At 40.0% G+C, this 16,295-nt stretch overlaps 1 protein-coding gene and 1 non-coding gene across 2 annotated transcripts in view; one reads left to right on the top strand and one right to left on the bottom strand.

Annotated features, from left to right (window-relative positions):
- The window catches only part of LOC126210168 (mitochondrial 2-oxodicarboxylate carrier), a 99,344-nt gene that overhangs the window by 57,460 nt on the left and 25,589 nt on the right, over positions 1–16,295 (top strand). The window contains exons 3-5 of the mRNA XM_049939325.1: positions 1,190–1,416; positions 2,341–2,403; positions 5,790–5,942. Coding sequence (XP_049795282.1) covers positions 1,190–1,416; positions 2,341–2,403; positions 5,790–5,942 — 443 coding nt within the window. The remainder of the gene's footprint in view (positions 1–1,189; positions 1,417–2,340; positions 2,404–5,789; positions 5,943–16,295) is intronic.
- Positions 16,171–16,245, bottom strand: Trnas-cga (transfer RNA serine (anticodon CGA)). The gene has a single exon. It is a non-coding gene; the product is annotated as a tRNA-Ser (tRNA).

The raw sequence follows: 16,295 nt of genomic DNA, 5'->3' as shown, positions 1-16,295 counted from the left end.
TCTTATTTTAGTACAAAGACAATACTTCTGATCACCAGTAATGATACAGGATAGGAATGGTTGGTGTTGTTAAGAAGCCAATTGTTGATGAACAAGCAGAGATCCACATATGGCCACGTGCTGACTTTTGTGATTTTGCCTTAGAGCATGCGGTATCCGTACACCTGATTTCTGAATCTACCCCACTGCATACAAATGTTGCGCTTTGGTGAAATGATCACAATTCATTACATTTGCCAGTTCTCAAATACACTTATACCTTGAAGGTATTTCTGAATGTGGAGAGCCACTAATGTCAAAACAATCCTCCTTAAACTGAGAAAACCATTTTCTTGCTGTGCTCCACCCATTGGCATTATCCCCAAACACAGCACAAATGTTTCTTGCAGCCTTTGCTGCTGCCATCCCTCTATTGAACTGAAACAGAAGAGTGTCAGAAATGTTCCTATTTCTCCACTTGGCACTCCACTTTCTATTGTCCACAAATCCACTCACTATCTCCTAATGACAAAATGACAGTATGTAAACTAAAATAGCAATGGTGAACTACAAACAAAAAATGGCAATCGATAAATAAACCATATCAACCAGAATACCAGCATGCTAAACAAAAATTGCTACAAACTTATGCACCAACTTAATATGTTTTTTTCATTTTGTGAAGTGCATAATTTTACATTCCTGTATATTTAAAGCAATTTTTGCAACACTTTGAAATCTTATCAAGATTGGACTGAATATTTCTGTAGTTTTTGACAGAAAATGCATCATTACAGATAATGGCATCATCTTCAAAACAGACTGAAATTGTTGGTAATATTTTCTTTTATGTCACTAATATACAACATAAACAGCAAAGGTCTGTGTACACTTCCCTGGGGCATACTTGAAGTTACTTTTACATTTGCTAACACCTCTCCATCCGAGATAACATGCTTCATCCTTCCTACCAAAAGGTTCTCAGTCAAGTCATAAACTTTGCTCAGTCTTCTTTCTATACAATCATACTTTTGACAATAGGCGCATGTGTGAAGCTGAATCAAGAAATAGTGTCTCCTTTTAATTTAAAAGGGGAATGTGCGTAGTTTTTTAGCTAGTCACCTTAGGTGTTAATCCCATTGCCAAAGTTATATGCAGTTAGCACAATTAAATGTCATTCTTTGTATACTCATGAAAATGCTATGAACAGGATTTGTGGAAGTATGCATCATGCACCCTTTGGACCTGGTGAAGACGCGATTCCAACTGCAGGGAACGCGCCATGCGGCACCTTCCCTGGCTGGCAGCGTACAGCACTACCACTACACGGGTATCCTCGACTGTATGCGGACAATGTACCGCCATGAGGGTTTTTTCTCCTTCTGGAAAGGCGTTATACCACCCGTACTTGTCGAGACACCGAAGAGGGCAGTGAAGGTGAGTTTGGTGCTCGACATCTAAAGTTATTACTGATCTGAACTTTTTTATTGAATAAGAGATAGAGAATCATTTTTATGTCATTGCAAGCTTATGTTACCATTGGGGGAAGGGGGGGGGATGATTTCTCCCTTCCCTCCCCCACTACTTATTTCAGCACCTAACAACAATCTTCTGTGCATCATGTTTTTATTTCTGAAGCTATATCATTTAACTCTTGAATTTTACAGTGTGGCCTGCTGTTACCAAAAAATGTTCAAATGTATGTGAAATCTTATGGGACTTAACTGCTAAGGTCATCAGTCCCTAAGCTTACACACACACCCATGCCCAAGGGAGGACTCGAACCTCCTCCGGGATCAGCGGCACAGTCCATGACTGCAGCGCCTTAGACCGCTCGGCTAATCCTGGCAGCTGCTGTTACCACTTTATGATGTGACATCACTTCATGTTTGTTGTGATACTGCATTTTCTTAGTGTGCTTTGTAGGATTTGATCATGCAAATTGTTTACCAATACCTTTAAACACTTTACTGTTAACTATTATCACAAAACACAAACCACTCTCAACCTCTTTGTGCAGAAAATAACTGACAAATAGTTACTAACACTGTATTCAAAATCCTGCCTCTGTTGGTACAAGATAACCTGAAATGGAATAAAAACTAGTTACTCTTTGTAATTGGCTGTTCATATGAACACATATGATTAAACCAATGTCACTCTAGACTATTCTACACACTGCAAAAATGAAATTTTGTATATCTCTGAAAACACCAGAGGAAGTGCTCAAGATAATTCTTACATAGGTTAAAGAATCTTTGTATTTTTAATTTGTGTATAATGCCTGTCATTGAGGTATTTGCAATATGTCATTTTATCATATAAGTAAAACATTTTTATTTTTTTTTCTTTTTTTTGCAGTTTTTCACATTTGAACAATATAAGCGGTTCTTTTTATTTGGCGCTCCGGCACCTACACCAATAGTAAGTACCTTATGTATTAAAGTAGTATTTCTCTTTGATAATACAATTATCTGGTTGCTACACAGAATTACTTTCAATATAATGAGAACAAAAATTAAACATTTAACATTACCTTCTGCATACTATCACAAGTTTAGAGCAAGAGTTACATGGATAATACATAATTTTGGAGTAATATTTTGCACAGTTAAAGAATAATATGATGTACATAATTTATTTGCTTGATTACAAGAGATGAGAAAAAAGTAAGACAACAGTAATGGGAGTCTGGCAGATGACCCTAGAAAACATGCAATAGCATATTTCCTGATGTGTTCGATATTCATGAAGATTCTCCTCCTTGATGGGATGTAGTGAACATGATGAATGTATGAAGGCGTGAATGAATGAAGACTGTGAGGCATGGAGAATTCTAGAAGATGCCAGTCATTCAACACTTATGCCTACACAGCAGCGTCAGCAGAAGCTGCCGTCCACTTCTGTGAAACATGGGTTGTGTCTGGGACAGTGACAGACTGCCGCATGACAGCAGCCAGACCTAGGTCATCCAGAGGTGTCCAAGTGACACATAAACACAGGACTTCAAACTGAACCTTGGGAAATAGTATTTAGATCACCAGGTCCAGCCCATCATCATTGATAGAGCTGGGCCATATTACGACACACAGCCTGTGTCAGTAGTTGCTGAGCTTTTGATGCAATCATGACTGCCATCCCTGGTCTGTGAATCAATGTCCACTTTTTGTCATGGCTGAGTGAGTCACACCTTTCAATGTACCCCAGGTAGCAAGCAATAAATGAACTTTATTTACACTCAGACAGAATACAACCAAACAGTAATTTGGAATTGAATACAGTATTACTTGTTTCAAATCAACTGGTGTTGCACTAAAAGATTTTTTATGAGGGTGACGTCAGTGCAGTTGTATTGGTGGAGAGTGGTAGGGCTAGAATACAGTGCAGGAAAGAGGTCCAGGTGAGAGGGAAGTTTGTAGCTGATCAGAGATAAATGCACTGTGAGTGTGGCAGACACTGGGCCCGGTGTACAGTATTTGGATGAGACGCAGAACAATGGCTCAGAGGCAACTTGCAGTGAAGACATTTGTGGCCTATCTGGAGAACTTAAACAATGTGTGGAGTGAAGATTTGGGATTCAGCTCAGAGGGGAAATGTTGGCAGTCAATACGGCGGTCCGGCGGTCAATACTGGGATGACACGAAGTTAAGACTCTAGTGCAATTCCGAGTGTACGACAGCAGTCGGCAACAGGTGCTCAAATTGAGGGACTGGTGACTGCAGTCAGTGCTATGGCCCGGAGTGGCTCCCAGTATCAACTGTGCCTTTGTAAGCATTCAGTGGAAGAATAATTCCGCTAGATAAGAGGGCACACAATCGGCAGAAGGATAATCGGTGCCTAGGATGGCAGCTCTAATTCTGGCACCTCTTGCACCTCTGATGACAAAGCTAGTGTGACATATTAGCACGGCTGCTGTGGCAGATGAATTTGACAACAAAAGACAATGTGCTTACGTTTGTGGTTGCACTGTTTACCCACATCTCCACAGTGGTGTTTCCAGCGGCTCGGAGAGGCAGTAGGCCCGAAGCACATCTGTGTTGCTTACTGACGGATCTCAGAGGGATACTATAGACTGCCATCTGACTGCCTAGGCCCAAGCAGCCAGCAGCCTGCTGTTGCCCCAAAGATCTGTGCCACGCACTGAGTTCCAGTTGGCTCTGTGCTGTGGCTGACCACTGTGGCTCCCCAGCCTCCAGTTCCCTGTTCATCACCTGGGTAGTCCTGCTGGCCTAGTCCTGGCTACCAGCTGTCTCATTGCTGCCCTGCCACACTGACTCACACTGCCGGTGTGTCTGTGATGGTTTGCTCGGGTCTGAGAGTTGTTAGTGGCTCCCTACTGTCTGCTCATTACAGATACTCTGTTCTACATTCATGTACGATTGTTAATAAGAGTTTTTGCAACAGATTGGCTGCCTATATTGTCTGCATCTCCACACACCTCCAGCAGAGAATTGCTCACTCTCACCTTCTTGAAGCAAAACCCCATTACAGCGGACACAAAGGCATTTCAGCAGTCATTCTTCCTGCACACCGTATGTGAAGGATACAGGAAGAAACCCTTTTATGCTGTACTATGGAAAGTGCACTGTGCCATGTACTTCCCAGTGGTTGGCAAAGTATGGATGGTGACACAGGTGTAGATCATGATTCCATTGTGCCCAACACAAAGTCTTCCTATTCCCCAAAGGTTTTGACAAAGTGCAATAAAGTTGTTATGGCTGTCTTGTGTTTGAAAGTGATGCTTGCAGGTAACAAGCATCTTTTTTACTGCCCCTGACCTAACAGAAATACAATAGTATCCGTGAGCACAAACTGATTGTTGCCCATGGTGGACCCAGAGCCTCATGATTGAACAACAACACAAACAGGAGGTTTAAGGCTATAAAACAATTAACCAATAATTGCGACTGGTGCACCTCACTCTTATGCTTCACTCATAAATGACAGGTTGAAGGGGGCATCTTCCTGAACAAAGTTCGACAAATCACTTTAAGTGGTAGGGTCACATTACAAATCGAGCTGTCGAAGGAGAGACTGACATGAAGCCATTAATTAGGACATTAAAGGGATACAGGTATAAATCACTTCTTGTTAGGTATTTGAAGAACACTGGATACCAAAGCCTATAGCAGAACACCAGCAAATTGGCAGCTTTGCAGATAAGAAAGTGATGAATATCAGGATGTTTATCTGGAAGATGAAGGATGGTGAAATATTGTTCTCTCCCATAACATTTTACCTAGTGTTTTGGTTTGTTGACCAGAACACTTCCAGGATTATTAATTTTTTTCATTTAATAAGCAAGTACTTACCTATCTGGTAACTCTCCTTATTTCCCACACTGTAATTATTTGTTATGTTCAGCAAGAAAGGCTGCTGTACAAACAAAAAAAAAAAACACATTTTTCATATTGTTATATATATGCAACTACATATTCTTGTCTTTTAACATTTACGTTCCTCTTCTTTTGTTATAAATTTAAGTCTGATATACTTTATATTATGTTGTAGGTATTGTTTTGATGCTGTTTGTTGGAATTAACTTGTGGTTGACAGATTGAGCTGAACTGTACTACCTCTGTACACTCATATTTTTACTGACTTCTCAGATTAGAAAATTATATGATGCAATGCTTTTCATGTAAATACAGCTGCAAATATGCTTCAGTTAAAAAAATGCTGTTAAGATATTTTGAATTTGCAGTATTTGACAAAAGTGAAACAAAATATATTTGTTTTCTTATTGGTCTGGTATCTACATCATTTATTATTCTATTAGGTGTGTCTACACTCTGTGATCTTTGTTTCAGACATTTTCCTTGGCAGGTCTGTGTGCTGGCATTACTGAAGCAATTCTGGTTAATCCATTTGAGGTTGTCAAAGTGACACTCCAGTCTAATAGGGCACATCTCAAAGAAACCCCTAGTACATGGTCTGTTACCAAGGAAATAATCAGAACCCAGGTAAATAAATATTAATACCACACAAGTATGGTACTGTACTCATGGCAGTGCTCTATCTGTGTGACTGGTTTGGGAAACAGTAAAATAAAAAAAAGAGAGATGTTTCAGAGAATATATATATGATAGTATTCAAACTGGACTTTAATGAAAAAAAATAATATGTAAAGTACAAGGTGATTCAAAAAGGAAGAGCAGAGTTCAGTTGTTTATTATAGGCAAACTGTGAAAGGTAGAACACAGTGCACACATCACTGGATAGAGGAAGGTTCAAAGTTTAACATTTGCACAGACACTGTACCAAACATGCAACATGAGCACCATGCTTCACTCAAAAAACATTGAAATGGTGGGCCATTTCATTCCACACATGAATCAACAGGTCTCTGTGTACTGAATCAACAGCTTCAACAGTTTCATTTCTCAGATCTTGAAGAGTAGCTGCCATAAGTGGGACAAAGACTCTGTCTTTTATATACTCTCACAGAAAAAAATTGCAGGTGTGAGGTCCATTGACCTGGGAGGCCAAAAACAATGAACAGGATGTTGTTGGCCACCTCTTCCAATTCAACATTGTAATGGTGTTGTTAAGATAAAGCAATACCTCAAGGTGAAAATGAAGTGGGGAGCCATCGTTCATAAAAATGAAATCATTGTAACCTTTGAGAAGGTGAGGAAACAACCAATTTCACAGCATCTTCAGGTATGACATTCCTGTCACAGTTTCCATTGCAAAAAAGAAAGGTCCATAAAGTTTGTGAAAGAGAAACAGCACAAAACATATTCAGTGTCAGCGAGGCTCTTTCATGTTCAATGACAATGGCAGGATTTTGTAACCCCCAGATTCTTACATTATGGTGGTTTGCTTTACGTGGTTGATGAAATGTTGATTCATCTGAACAGATGAGTTGTTCAGAAAAGTGTCTTCTGCCATAGCCCGGAGAATTGAAATGCCACATTTTTTCCTTCTGTTATAGTCGCTGGGATGCAACTGCTGCAGTAACTGCAACGTGTAAGACTTCATATGCAGGTGTCATTTCAGGACATGCCCTCACCATTGTTTGAGGAAGTTGAAGTTCCTGGCCTGTCCTTCTTGTGAACTTCTGAGGGCTCCATGTGAATGCATCTTTGATATACTCAGTATTTTCATTAGGTGTGCATGACTGACCAGTGCTCTTCCTTATGCCAGTCATAAATCTGTTTGTGCAAAGGTGGCTTCCTGCTGAATCGATGATGGAATGCATGTTGGACTTGAACAATGGATTGATTTTGTGTAAATTCCAAGACACAGTGTGTGAAAACTTTGAACCTTCCTATATCCGTTAACACACATGATGTGTTCCAATCTTTTGCAGTTTGTCTCTAATGAGCAATTGAAATCTATCCTTTCTTTTTGAATCACCCTCTATTCTTGTTATGGTGTGGAACTGTATTTTGTAGTGTAAAGTAAAATGGAGATAATTCTTAAAGAGATAAGTAATGGAAGGATTGTAGGCAATCACACATCATACAATTGAGGCATTGAGCAGTTGACAGATGTCCATAAAGAAGACTGAAAACATTTCTGATCTTTTGGACAATTTCCTTCTTCAGAGTTGACAAAAACATACACATGTATTGTACAGCATAAGTAAAATAAAATTGGTCTGCAAAATATTTTAAGACTGATGCAGGGTTGAGCCTTGTTAATAGACATCAAAGAAGATGCTGGAAACAGCCACTTTTGACATTGATGCAGCACAGTGGCCAATTTCTCACACTGTGAGACACATATAGCAGCTTTGCTTGAGGGATAGCAACAATAGCATTTTCATTGCTTTGCTGCAGCTCTTCCAGTGTGTGAGGATTATTTGAATACACCTGACCCTCGTGTTCTCCTGACAAGGTTGTCAAAGCAGGGTGTGCTGTCACTCCATCTTTCTGAAATATCCATACTGTTATTCATCTTCTATGGGTTGGTCTACTTATGGATTAAACAGTTGCTTGACACACCAGACATTACTCACCAATCTTGAGATTATGCGATGGCTCTTCAAAGTACTAATGGGAATTTTCTGATGCATAATGGTGCATGTTCTGTGAGTTCACATGCTCTGACACGCCGAACCAGGACCCAAAAGTCTCGAATCCACTTTACTCAGCAGAACTTGACATGCAAAAGTTTTTCTGGACATTTTAACTCATGCACAATGGTAAATTTACAAGGGTATAGATGCAGGTCTTTTTGATAAAGTTTCAGCATAATCTCTTAATTCCCCCTTCTGCAGATAAACAGTATTGAGATTTTGTCAGACTTTGTTCCAGGCTTCTGTTCACTCCAGCAATGTTTTCTGGTGTCAGAACTCTTTTTGGATGGCTGCAGTTTTTATTCCCTACAGAGCCTCTTGCAGTCATTTTTCCACCAAGTTTTGCATTGCAGATATTTTTAGAGGTTTTTTCCAAAACACTTCCATTCTTAATCTCTTATGCAGTTCAAGACACATTTTCCACGAATTGTGCTTCGCATAATGCTTGATAAGGAATGTGCACTATTTTGTGGTGAGCACTATGTTGTGTTTCATTTGACTGGTCACTAATAGGTTGTCTTCTCTTTCTCTGTCAGCTGTAATGACACAGTGAAGTACCTGTGGCAGGGCATATGGGTGATGTGCATGCACTGACCTGCGGAAGCAACTGATTGGTTTATATATTTGCTCATGTCAGAAGCCTACTTTTACAGTGCACCCTATACATATATATTTACAAAAAAAGAACTTTCAGAAATATCATCAACTAACTTGCAAATCAGATGACCTGTTGAAAATTGAGACATACCTAGGACACTATCCCGGCAAGAAAATTTGAGGGAGGACTTTGCTCTACCAACAGCAGTTCTTAAGCAATTAAGGGACCTCCAAACACCACACTCTTCATTGCGGCTGACTTTTTCTCAATGTTAGCTCTAGGCTGAGCTGGCTTATAGCCAGACACTGGATGAGCTTAAACGTTCTCAGCATTCGGTCATTCACAGTCTGTGGCAACTTCTTGATGAATAGTTGGAGTTACGGTACTGGCAAGACGGTAAATCTTTTTAACAGGAGTAGTTTTCTCATACCCTGTAATCAGCCTGCAAGCTTCATTCAGGGTAGGGCCCATAGTAAATAGGGGAAGCATACTTTGTTGCATAATAGCACAAGGCCAAGGCGATGGCTCTAAGAACTTGTGGTCTCACCCCCCCCCCCCCCCCCCCCCCCAGTTTGCATCTCTTAACTTTCTCAGGATATTATTCAGAGTGCTGATTTTCTGTTTGATATTGGAGTGGTGGTGTCTGAAAGTGTGGGTGCAGTCTAGTGTTACCCCTAAGTAAGGTGGAGTGAAGCAGTATTCCAGTGGGGTGCTGTTTCAAGACATATTCAGGTTTGTTAAGGCCTCCCTGTTTTCAGGATGGAAAGAATAGGGTAGGATTACTGAGGGGTTGGGCCTTAGGAGGTTAATCCTGTAGTCTGTGCCTAGTTCTTTCAGGGCATCATCAAGAGCGAGTTCTATCTCTTCAAATGTTTCCTTGGCATGGCAATGTCATCAGGATAGAAAAAATTTCTTCTGTTGTAAGGATGTGGCTGGTCATTAATATAAACATTAAACAGCAGTGGAGCCAGCATCAGCTAAACAGTGAGGGTTTAGTGTTGCTCCTCATATTATTTGTGTTCCACTCAAGACCTTTCAGTATTGAAATATTAAAGAGAGCTGATGAAAATGAATCTTGTGCATATTAACTTTACATCTCATTTATCATCAGCTTCTATTCACACATATTACTGTTCTTGTTTATTACACAATGAAACATCTTTTCACATATTTTCATAACTTTTTATTTGATAAGACTTACATTATGAGCTACAAGCCCATTTTTTTAGTGTTGCTATTTCAGAGGTGTTTTTCACATCCTCTGCTGTATTAAAAAGACATAGAATATACAGCTTGAAAAGAAAATAAGCAGTAATGCATCACAATCTTACAGTATACAGCATGTAAATTAAATGTTGATATGGGTCATTGATGGTGTGATGTCTAATAGATTACAGTTTAAGTATTTTAAGGAGCAAAGATAACAACCCACTTAATAGTGGAGACACTGAATCATAAATAAGCACATGTACAAGACTGAGAGTATAGCTAGCTTTCGTTCAGATCCCTCTTCATTGCTGTAGATTACACATAGACACACATGCATACATTCATACATACATACGAGGGTCATTTTTAAAGTAAGAACCGATTTGTAATGGGGTAAGAGAGACTTTTTTCATGAATGTAAATTGTATCACAAACTACAGTATGTACATTTTTTCACTTTTGAACACAGTCACCTTCCATCATTCATTACATATGTATAAACTTCAACAAGCTGCTGGTGAATTTCAGCAGGACGGACTTGTTTTTCATTTAAGAACTGAAAAACTGAGCACACCTCACATTCGTTGGGATTACTGACTGATGTGGTGACAAACGAAGCAGTATAACTGTACAGCCAACACTGGCAGAGGGAAGAAACATGTTGGTGACATAGTGAGAAACTGGCCAAAAGTGGCTGACTGAACGGATGTCACATGACAGGATGCATGGACATGATGCACTACCAATTCTTACTTTGAAAATGACCCTCGTATGCACACACACATACACATATATGGCTACATTATGCTGGGACAATAATTTCCACAGTATTTAAAGATGGAGTTTTTGGCTCAAATTATAAAATGAATGGCACAGAATAGGTGTGGAAAGAGGAAAGATCAATCCAGTTTCATTTTAGTCTTTGTGCCAATATCCAGAAGCACAAAAAAAGCAAAATATAATTAATAATTCAATTGCAGTTCCCATCCTTTTTAATATCTAAAATTTCAAATCCTGAAAGTTGTTGTCTTTTTGGTCCTGAGTGCAGTATTTTGGGCCATTTATGAAATTTTCCTGATAGGTTTCTAAACAGTGCTGCGCAAGGGCAATGTCTGTCTTCTACAGTTTCCTGCATCTTTGCTGTTTCATTTTATTGTGTACAGATCTCCCTCATGTTTACTATTTAATATGAGACATACTTTTGGCAAGTATTAATAGGAGACTGTGTTTTTGTCTACTGTCTCCATGGTGAAATAGGCCTCTGAATAATATTTTTTGCTTTCAAAATACCATCTATTCTGTCTGTCAGTTCTTCAATTTGTGCTTCCACTCATCTTTTCTTGGGAAGTTATTGTGAGGGATATTATTACCCTTGCTTGCTTTCTTTTCTTCTTATGGAGTATGCTGTGTATTAGGGTAGAGTGGTAACCATTATTTAGAACTATTGTTTTAAGTGTAATAAGCAAATAATCACCATGTTACTGGAAATTGGAAATTTGCTGTCAGGTCTTATGGGACCAAACTGCTGAGGTCATCGGTCCCTAAGCTTTGTTGTTGTTGTGGTCTTCAGTCCTGAGACTGGTTTGATGCAGCTCTCCATGCTACTCTATCCTGTGCAAGCTTCTTCATCTCCCAGTACTTACTGCAACCTACATCCTTCTCAATCTGCTTAGTGTATTCATCTCTTGGTCTCCCTCTATGATTTTTACCCTCCACGCTGCCCTCCAATGCTAAATTTGTGATTCCTTGATGCCTCAAAACATGTCCTACCAACCGATCCCTTCTTCTAGTCAAGTTGTGCCACAAACTTCTCTTCTCCCCAATCCTATTCAATACCTCCTCATTAGTTACGTGATCTACCCACCTTATCTTCAGCATTCTTCTGTAGCACCACATTTCGAAAGCTTCTATTCTCTTCTTGTCCAAACTAGTTATCCCTAACCTTACACACTACTTAATCTAACGTAAACTAACTTACACTAAGGACAACACCACACACCCAAGCCCGAGGGAGGACTCGAAGCTCCAACAGGGGGAGCCGTGTGGACTGTGACAAGGCACCTCAGTCTGCACAGCTACCCTGCGTGGCCATCATGTTACTCTCAGTGTCTATGTCTGCAACTGATTTTGGATGGAGGCAGACAGCTGAGATAAGCTAATGGGGAAGCGATGTCAATGATAACAAGAAAATGTCAAACAACCAATGAAGACGATATTGCATATTTTCACTAATTATTGACTTACAGAATTATCTTCTGCGGCAGTGCACCTGAAGTAAATAAAATACAGTAAGTATATAATTAATTAAGCATTTTTTTGTTTGCAAAAAGTATATGTTCAGCAAAACTGAACAATAAGAATATTGTGTAACATACATAACTGCAAATTGGCTCAACTTTACAAATGGCTGTCCACCTCTGTAGTTGAGGGGTCAGCACAGCTGAATGCCACGTGATGAGCCTGCATCGATTCCCAGCTGGTTCGAAGATTTTCTTCACTCAGGCACTGGGTGTAACATTGTTGTCATCACCATTTCATTATCATTGACATGCAAGTTGCTAAAATGCTGTCACCAGGCAGCCGAATTCCCCAAAGGGGGGCTCCCAGCCAGAAATGCCACATGCACTGTCTTTTCTTCCAAAGGACCACCCATCGGCTGCCCTTGTTTCTGGTATAAAACAGATACTGGCAATATGTCTCTGAGTCAGTTACAGGCCACCAATTGAAGGATTCGTGTGGTTGACAATGAACACCTGTTAACTAGATATGTCTTTATTTCACTAACATATTAATTTATTTTATTTTATGGATGACCTTGCCTTCACAACATTGCAGTGGTGTGTGTGTGTGTGTGTGTTTGATTTGGACATGCTAACAGTATTAAAATGTCTTTTGCCAAAATTTTGTCCCAATGCATATTTTGAGTAGAAAATGGACATCAAAGAAAGGCAATTTGACCATAATCTAATCTCACATCCAAAAAGTATCTTCATTCAGTAATCTGTAACGGTGCTGCACAGTAGAGTTTGCTGTGCGGGGTAGCCGTGCAGTTGAGGCGCCTTGTCACAGTCCACCGCGGCTGCGCCCGTCAGAGGTTTGAGTCCTCCCTCAGATGTGCATGTGTGTGTTATCCTTAGCGTAAGTTAATTTAAGTTAGTTTAATTCATGTGTAAGCCTAGGGACCAATGACCTCAGCAGTTTGGTCCCACAAGTTTCCAAAAATTTCCACTTGAGTTTTGCATATTTAATACTAACACAGAAATTACAGTACATTCATCTTTATCATTCCACTTTTAAAGACATATTTGACATTTCTCTTCCATGCATTACACCCCTACATGCATTCCTGTCCATTGACATATTGTCACGGAATGCCCACTGACATACTGTCACAGATAATGTATTTAATAATTTATTTTTAACTGATCATTACTCTTCGTGAATATTTCTGCTGTATCTGAACAATAATTGTTATGTTCAACATAAAAAAACTGTGGTTTAGGATATGCATCGTTTAAGAATCAATGTATACTACAGTGTCATTGGATAGATCAAATGTTGAAAATAAAGAAAGATGCACAGAGACCTAGAATCAAACTCTATAAGCCAAGTGTTCTAATACTAAATTCCACCCGTTGCGCTAATTGCACAGCATGGCTACAAAGTATTGAATCAAGCTCTTGTCATACACATGATTACATGGATGTCAAACTGCCTTTCTTTGATATCCATTTTCTAACAACATATGTACTGGACTAAATTTTGGTAGAGACATTTCTGTACTGTTAGTATGCAAAGAATTGTACTGTTGTATCCAAGTGCACAAATTTTGGTTCACTCTATAAGTGCTTTTGCTGCATATAGTGGTTTCTTTTAGTGATCTATATAGCACGTTTGCACTGACTATGTTAAAATAGTATTAATGATTTTGTCTCAAATGGCTGTGAGCACTATGGGACTTAACATCTATGGTCATCAGTCCCCTATTTGTCTCAAAGGGAGACTCTATGTTGTGGTGACAGATTGATCAGTAGCATTTCCTGAGGTCTAAGTTACATTAGAACATGAAAATTTGATTGAGAGCTGACAAAGCCAATGAATGTGAATATTAAATAATTGTTAAATTAATATTAAAGTTCTGGTTACAGACTGATCTCTAGCATAGTCCAACATCTAGGTTAGGATGGAAGATGACAGTTGGGTTGTGAGTTGATGAAGTCAACAAATGTGAAAGTGAAATTTTGGTTAAGATGATAGACTGAAGTGTAACTGGAGGTCTACATTAGCTTGGAAGCTGATAGTTTTATTTTCCATTATTTTATATTTACTTGCTTCAAGACTCCTGAAGTATATATATCAGTTACAGAAACATCAAGGTGTGGCAAAAGCAGCAAATGAAAACTCTTTGTTAAATTACTTATTACATGTTTGTGTGTATCTACACCTGTGAAAGAAATGTCGAGCTCTAAAAATTCTGTTTCACTGCTCTCTAGCACATAGTACATTAAGGTTGTTGTTACATTAAATGCTTAATAATTTCTCCCGTAGCCAAAGCGGCACCATTTTAACTTCCAGTGACTACTCACAAATGGTGTTAATGACATACACTTTGAGTATAGAATGTGTATGGACCCTAATGAAGTTTTACCCTTCACACTTTGCAGATGTCTCTTTAAGGAGGCTCCAGCCCTCAGTTGATATACGACTACGTGTCAATTTAAGTGTTTATCTTTTTCAGTGTTTTTGTCATAATACATTTATTAAATTTGGTATGTGTTTTTCTATTTAAGAGGTTTAACTTCACATTTTTGTAAGTGTAAATTCATTCAGTCTATAGTGCAGTAGTTGCTCATTTGTTTTGTTTTGGAAGCAACTGTTCATTTGTTTAATAAACCAGTCATTCGGGCTCCGGCTCTCAGCTGATATAAAACTACAGAGTGGCAAGTTAAATGTGTATCTTTTACTGTTTTTTCTTCACAGTATATTCATTAAATTTCATGTGTGTTTATCTGTTTAAGGGGTTTAAACTAGCGTTTTTGTAAGAGTAAATCCATTCAGTCCGTAGTGCAGTAGTTGCTCAATTGTTTTGTTTTGAAAGCAACTTTCGGTTCATTTAGTAAGCCAGTCAGTCAAGCTACAGCTCTCAGCTGATACACACCAAGTTAAATGTTAATCTTTTTTCGGTGTTTTTTTCATAGTATATTAATTAAATTTCATACGTGTTTTTCTGATTAAGAGGTGTAATCTTTTGGTTTTGCGTGTGTATATTCATTCAGTTTGTAGTGCAGTAGTTGCTCACTGAACAGCCAGCTACATAGCTCATTAACACACCAATGTCCATTGGTCACACAGCAGGAGAGTAGCAAGTTGCATATCTAGAATTCTGTCTCCTTTTATAGTTTACTTGTTCAGTTAGTCTTGCTAGGATGGCTTCACGGTGTGTGTGCAGACTCAGGGAGAGCTGGCCACAGTTCGTGAACAGCTGAATGTGCTTTTGGCTACAGTCAGTCACTGCTGCCTCGGGGTGTAGTAGACCGAGCGAGGTGGCGCAGTGGTTAGCACACTGGACTCGCATTCGGGAGGACGACGGTTCAATCCCGTCTCCGGCCATCCTGATTTAGGTTTTCCGTGATTTCCCTAAATCGTTTCAGGCAAATGCCGGGATGGTTCCTTTGAAAGGGCACGGCCGATTTCCTTCCCAATCCTTCCCTAACCCGAGCTTGCGCTCCGTCTCTAATGACCTCGTTGTCGACGGGACGTTAAACACTAACAACCAACCGGGGTGTAGTGGTGGTGGAGAATGCGGTGTGTTGCTTGGGACACCTCATTTGTCACCTGTTCTGCCCACAGGCTCTGCTTCCGACAAACCTCCTAGTGCACCCGACATGGTGGATCTGCCCTCACAGCAAGGTGAGTGGCGGGTAGTAACAGGTTCGGTCACTCGAGGCAGAGGGCGAATCTGGGGGACTGGTCACCTGGCCTCGCCCATTGGCTCTGAGTGGACAGGTGGCCGCTCCTTCAGCAATGTCCGAGCAGGCACTTGGTGGAAGAGGTTTACTAGTTATTGGGAGCACCAATATTATGCATGTTATGGAGCCCCTTATGCAGATAGCATTCAGGGCTGCTAAGAGAGACAATGTGTACTCGGTATGTCTGCTGAGGGGCCTCATCCGGGATGTGGGGCAGCCTTGTCTGCAGCTATCGAGCGTGCAGGGTTCAGTCCTCAAGTAGTGGCTCACATCGGCATCAATGACACCTGTTGTGTGGGTTGTGAGGCCATCCTCAGTTTCTAGAATGAAATTTTCACTCTACAGTGGAGTGTGCACTGATATGAAACTTCCTGGCAGATTAAAACTGTGTGCCGGACCGAGACTCGAACTCGGGACCTTTGCCTTTCGCGGGCAAGTGCTCTACCAACTGAGCTATCCAAGCACGACTCATGCCCCGTCCTCACAGCTTTACTTCTGCCAGTACCTGGAAGGT

Source organism: Schistocerca nitens, chromosome 10 (assembly GCF_023898315.1).
Source record: "Schistocerca nitens isolate TAMUIC-IGC-003100 chromosome 10, iqSchNite1.1, whole genome shotgun sequence".
Lineage (NCBI taxonomy): Eukaryota > Metazoa > Arthropoda > Insecta > Orthoptera > Acrididae > Schistocerca > Schistocerca nitens.
Note: the sequence above shows the minus strand (reverse complement) of the source record. Positions and strands in the feature narration are given on the sequence as shown.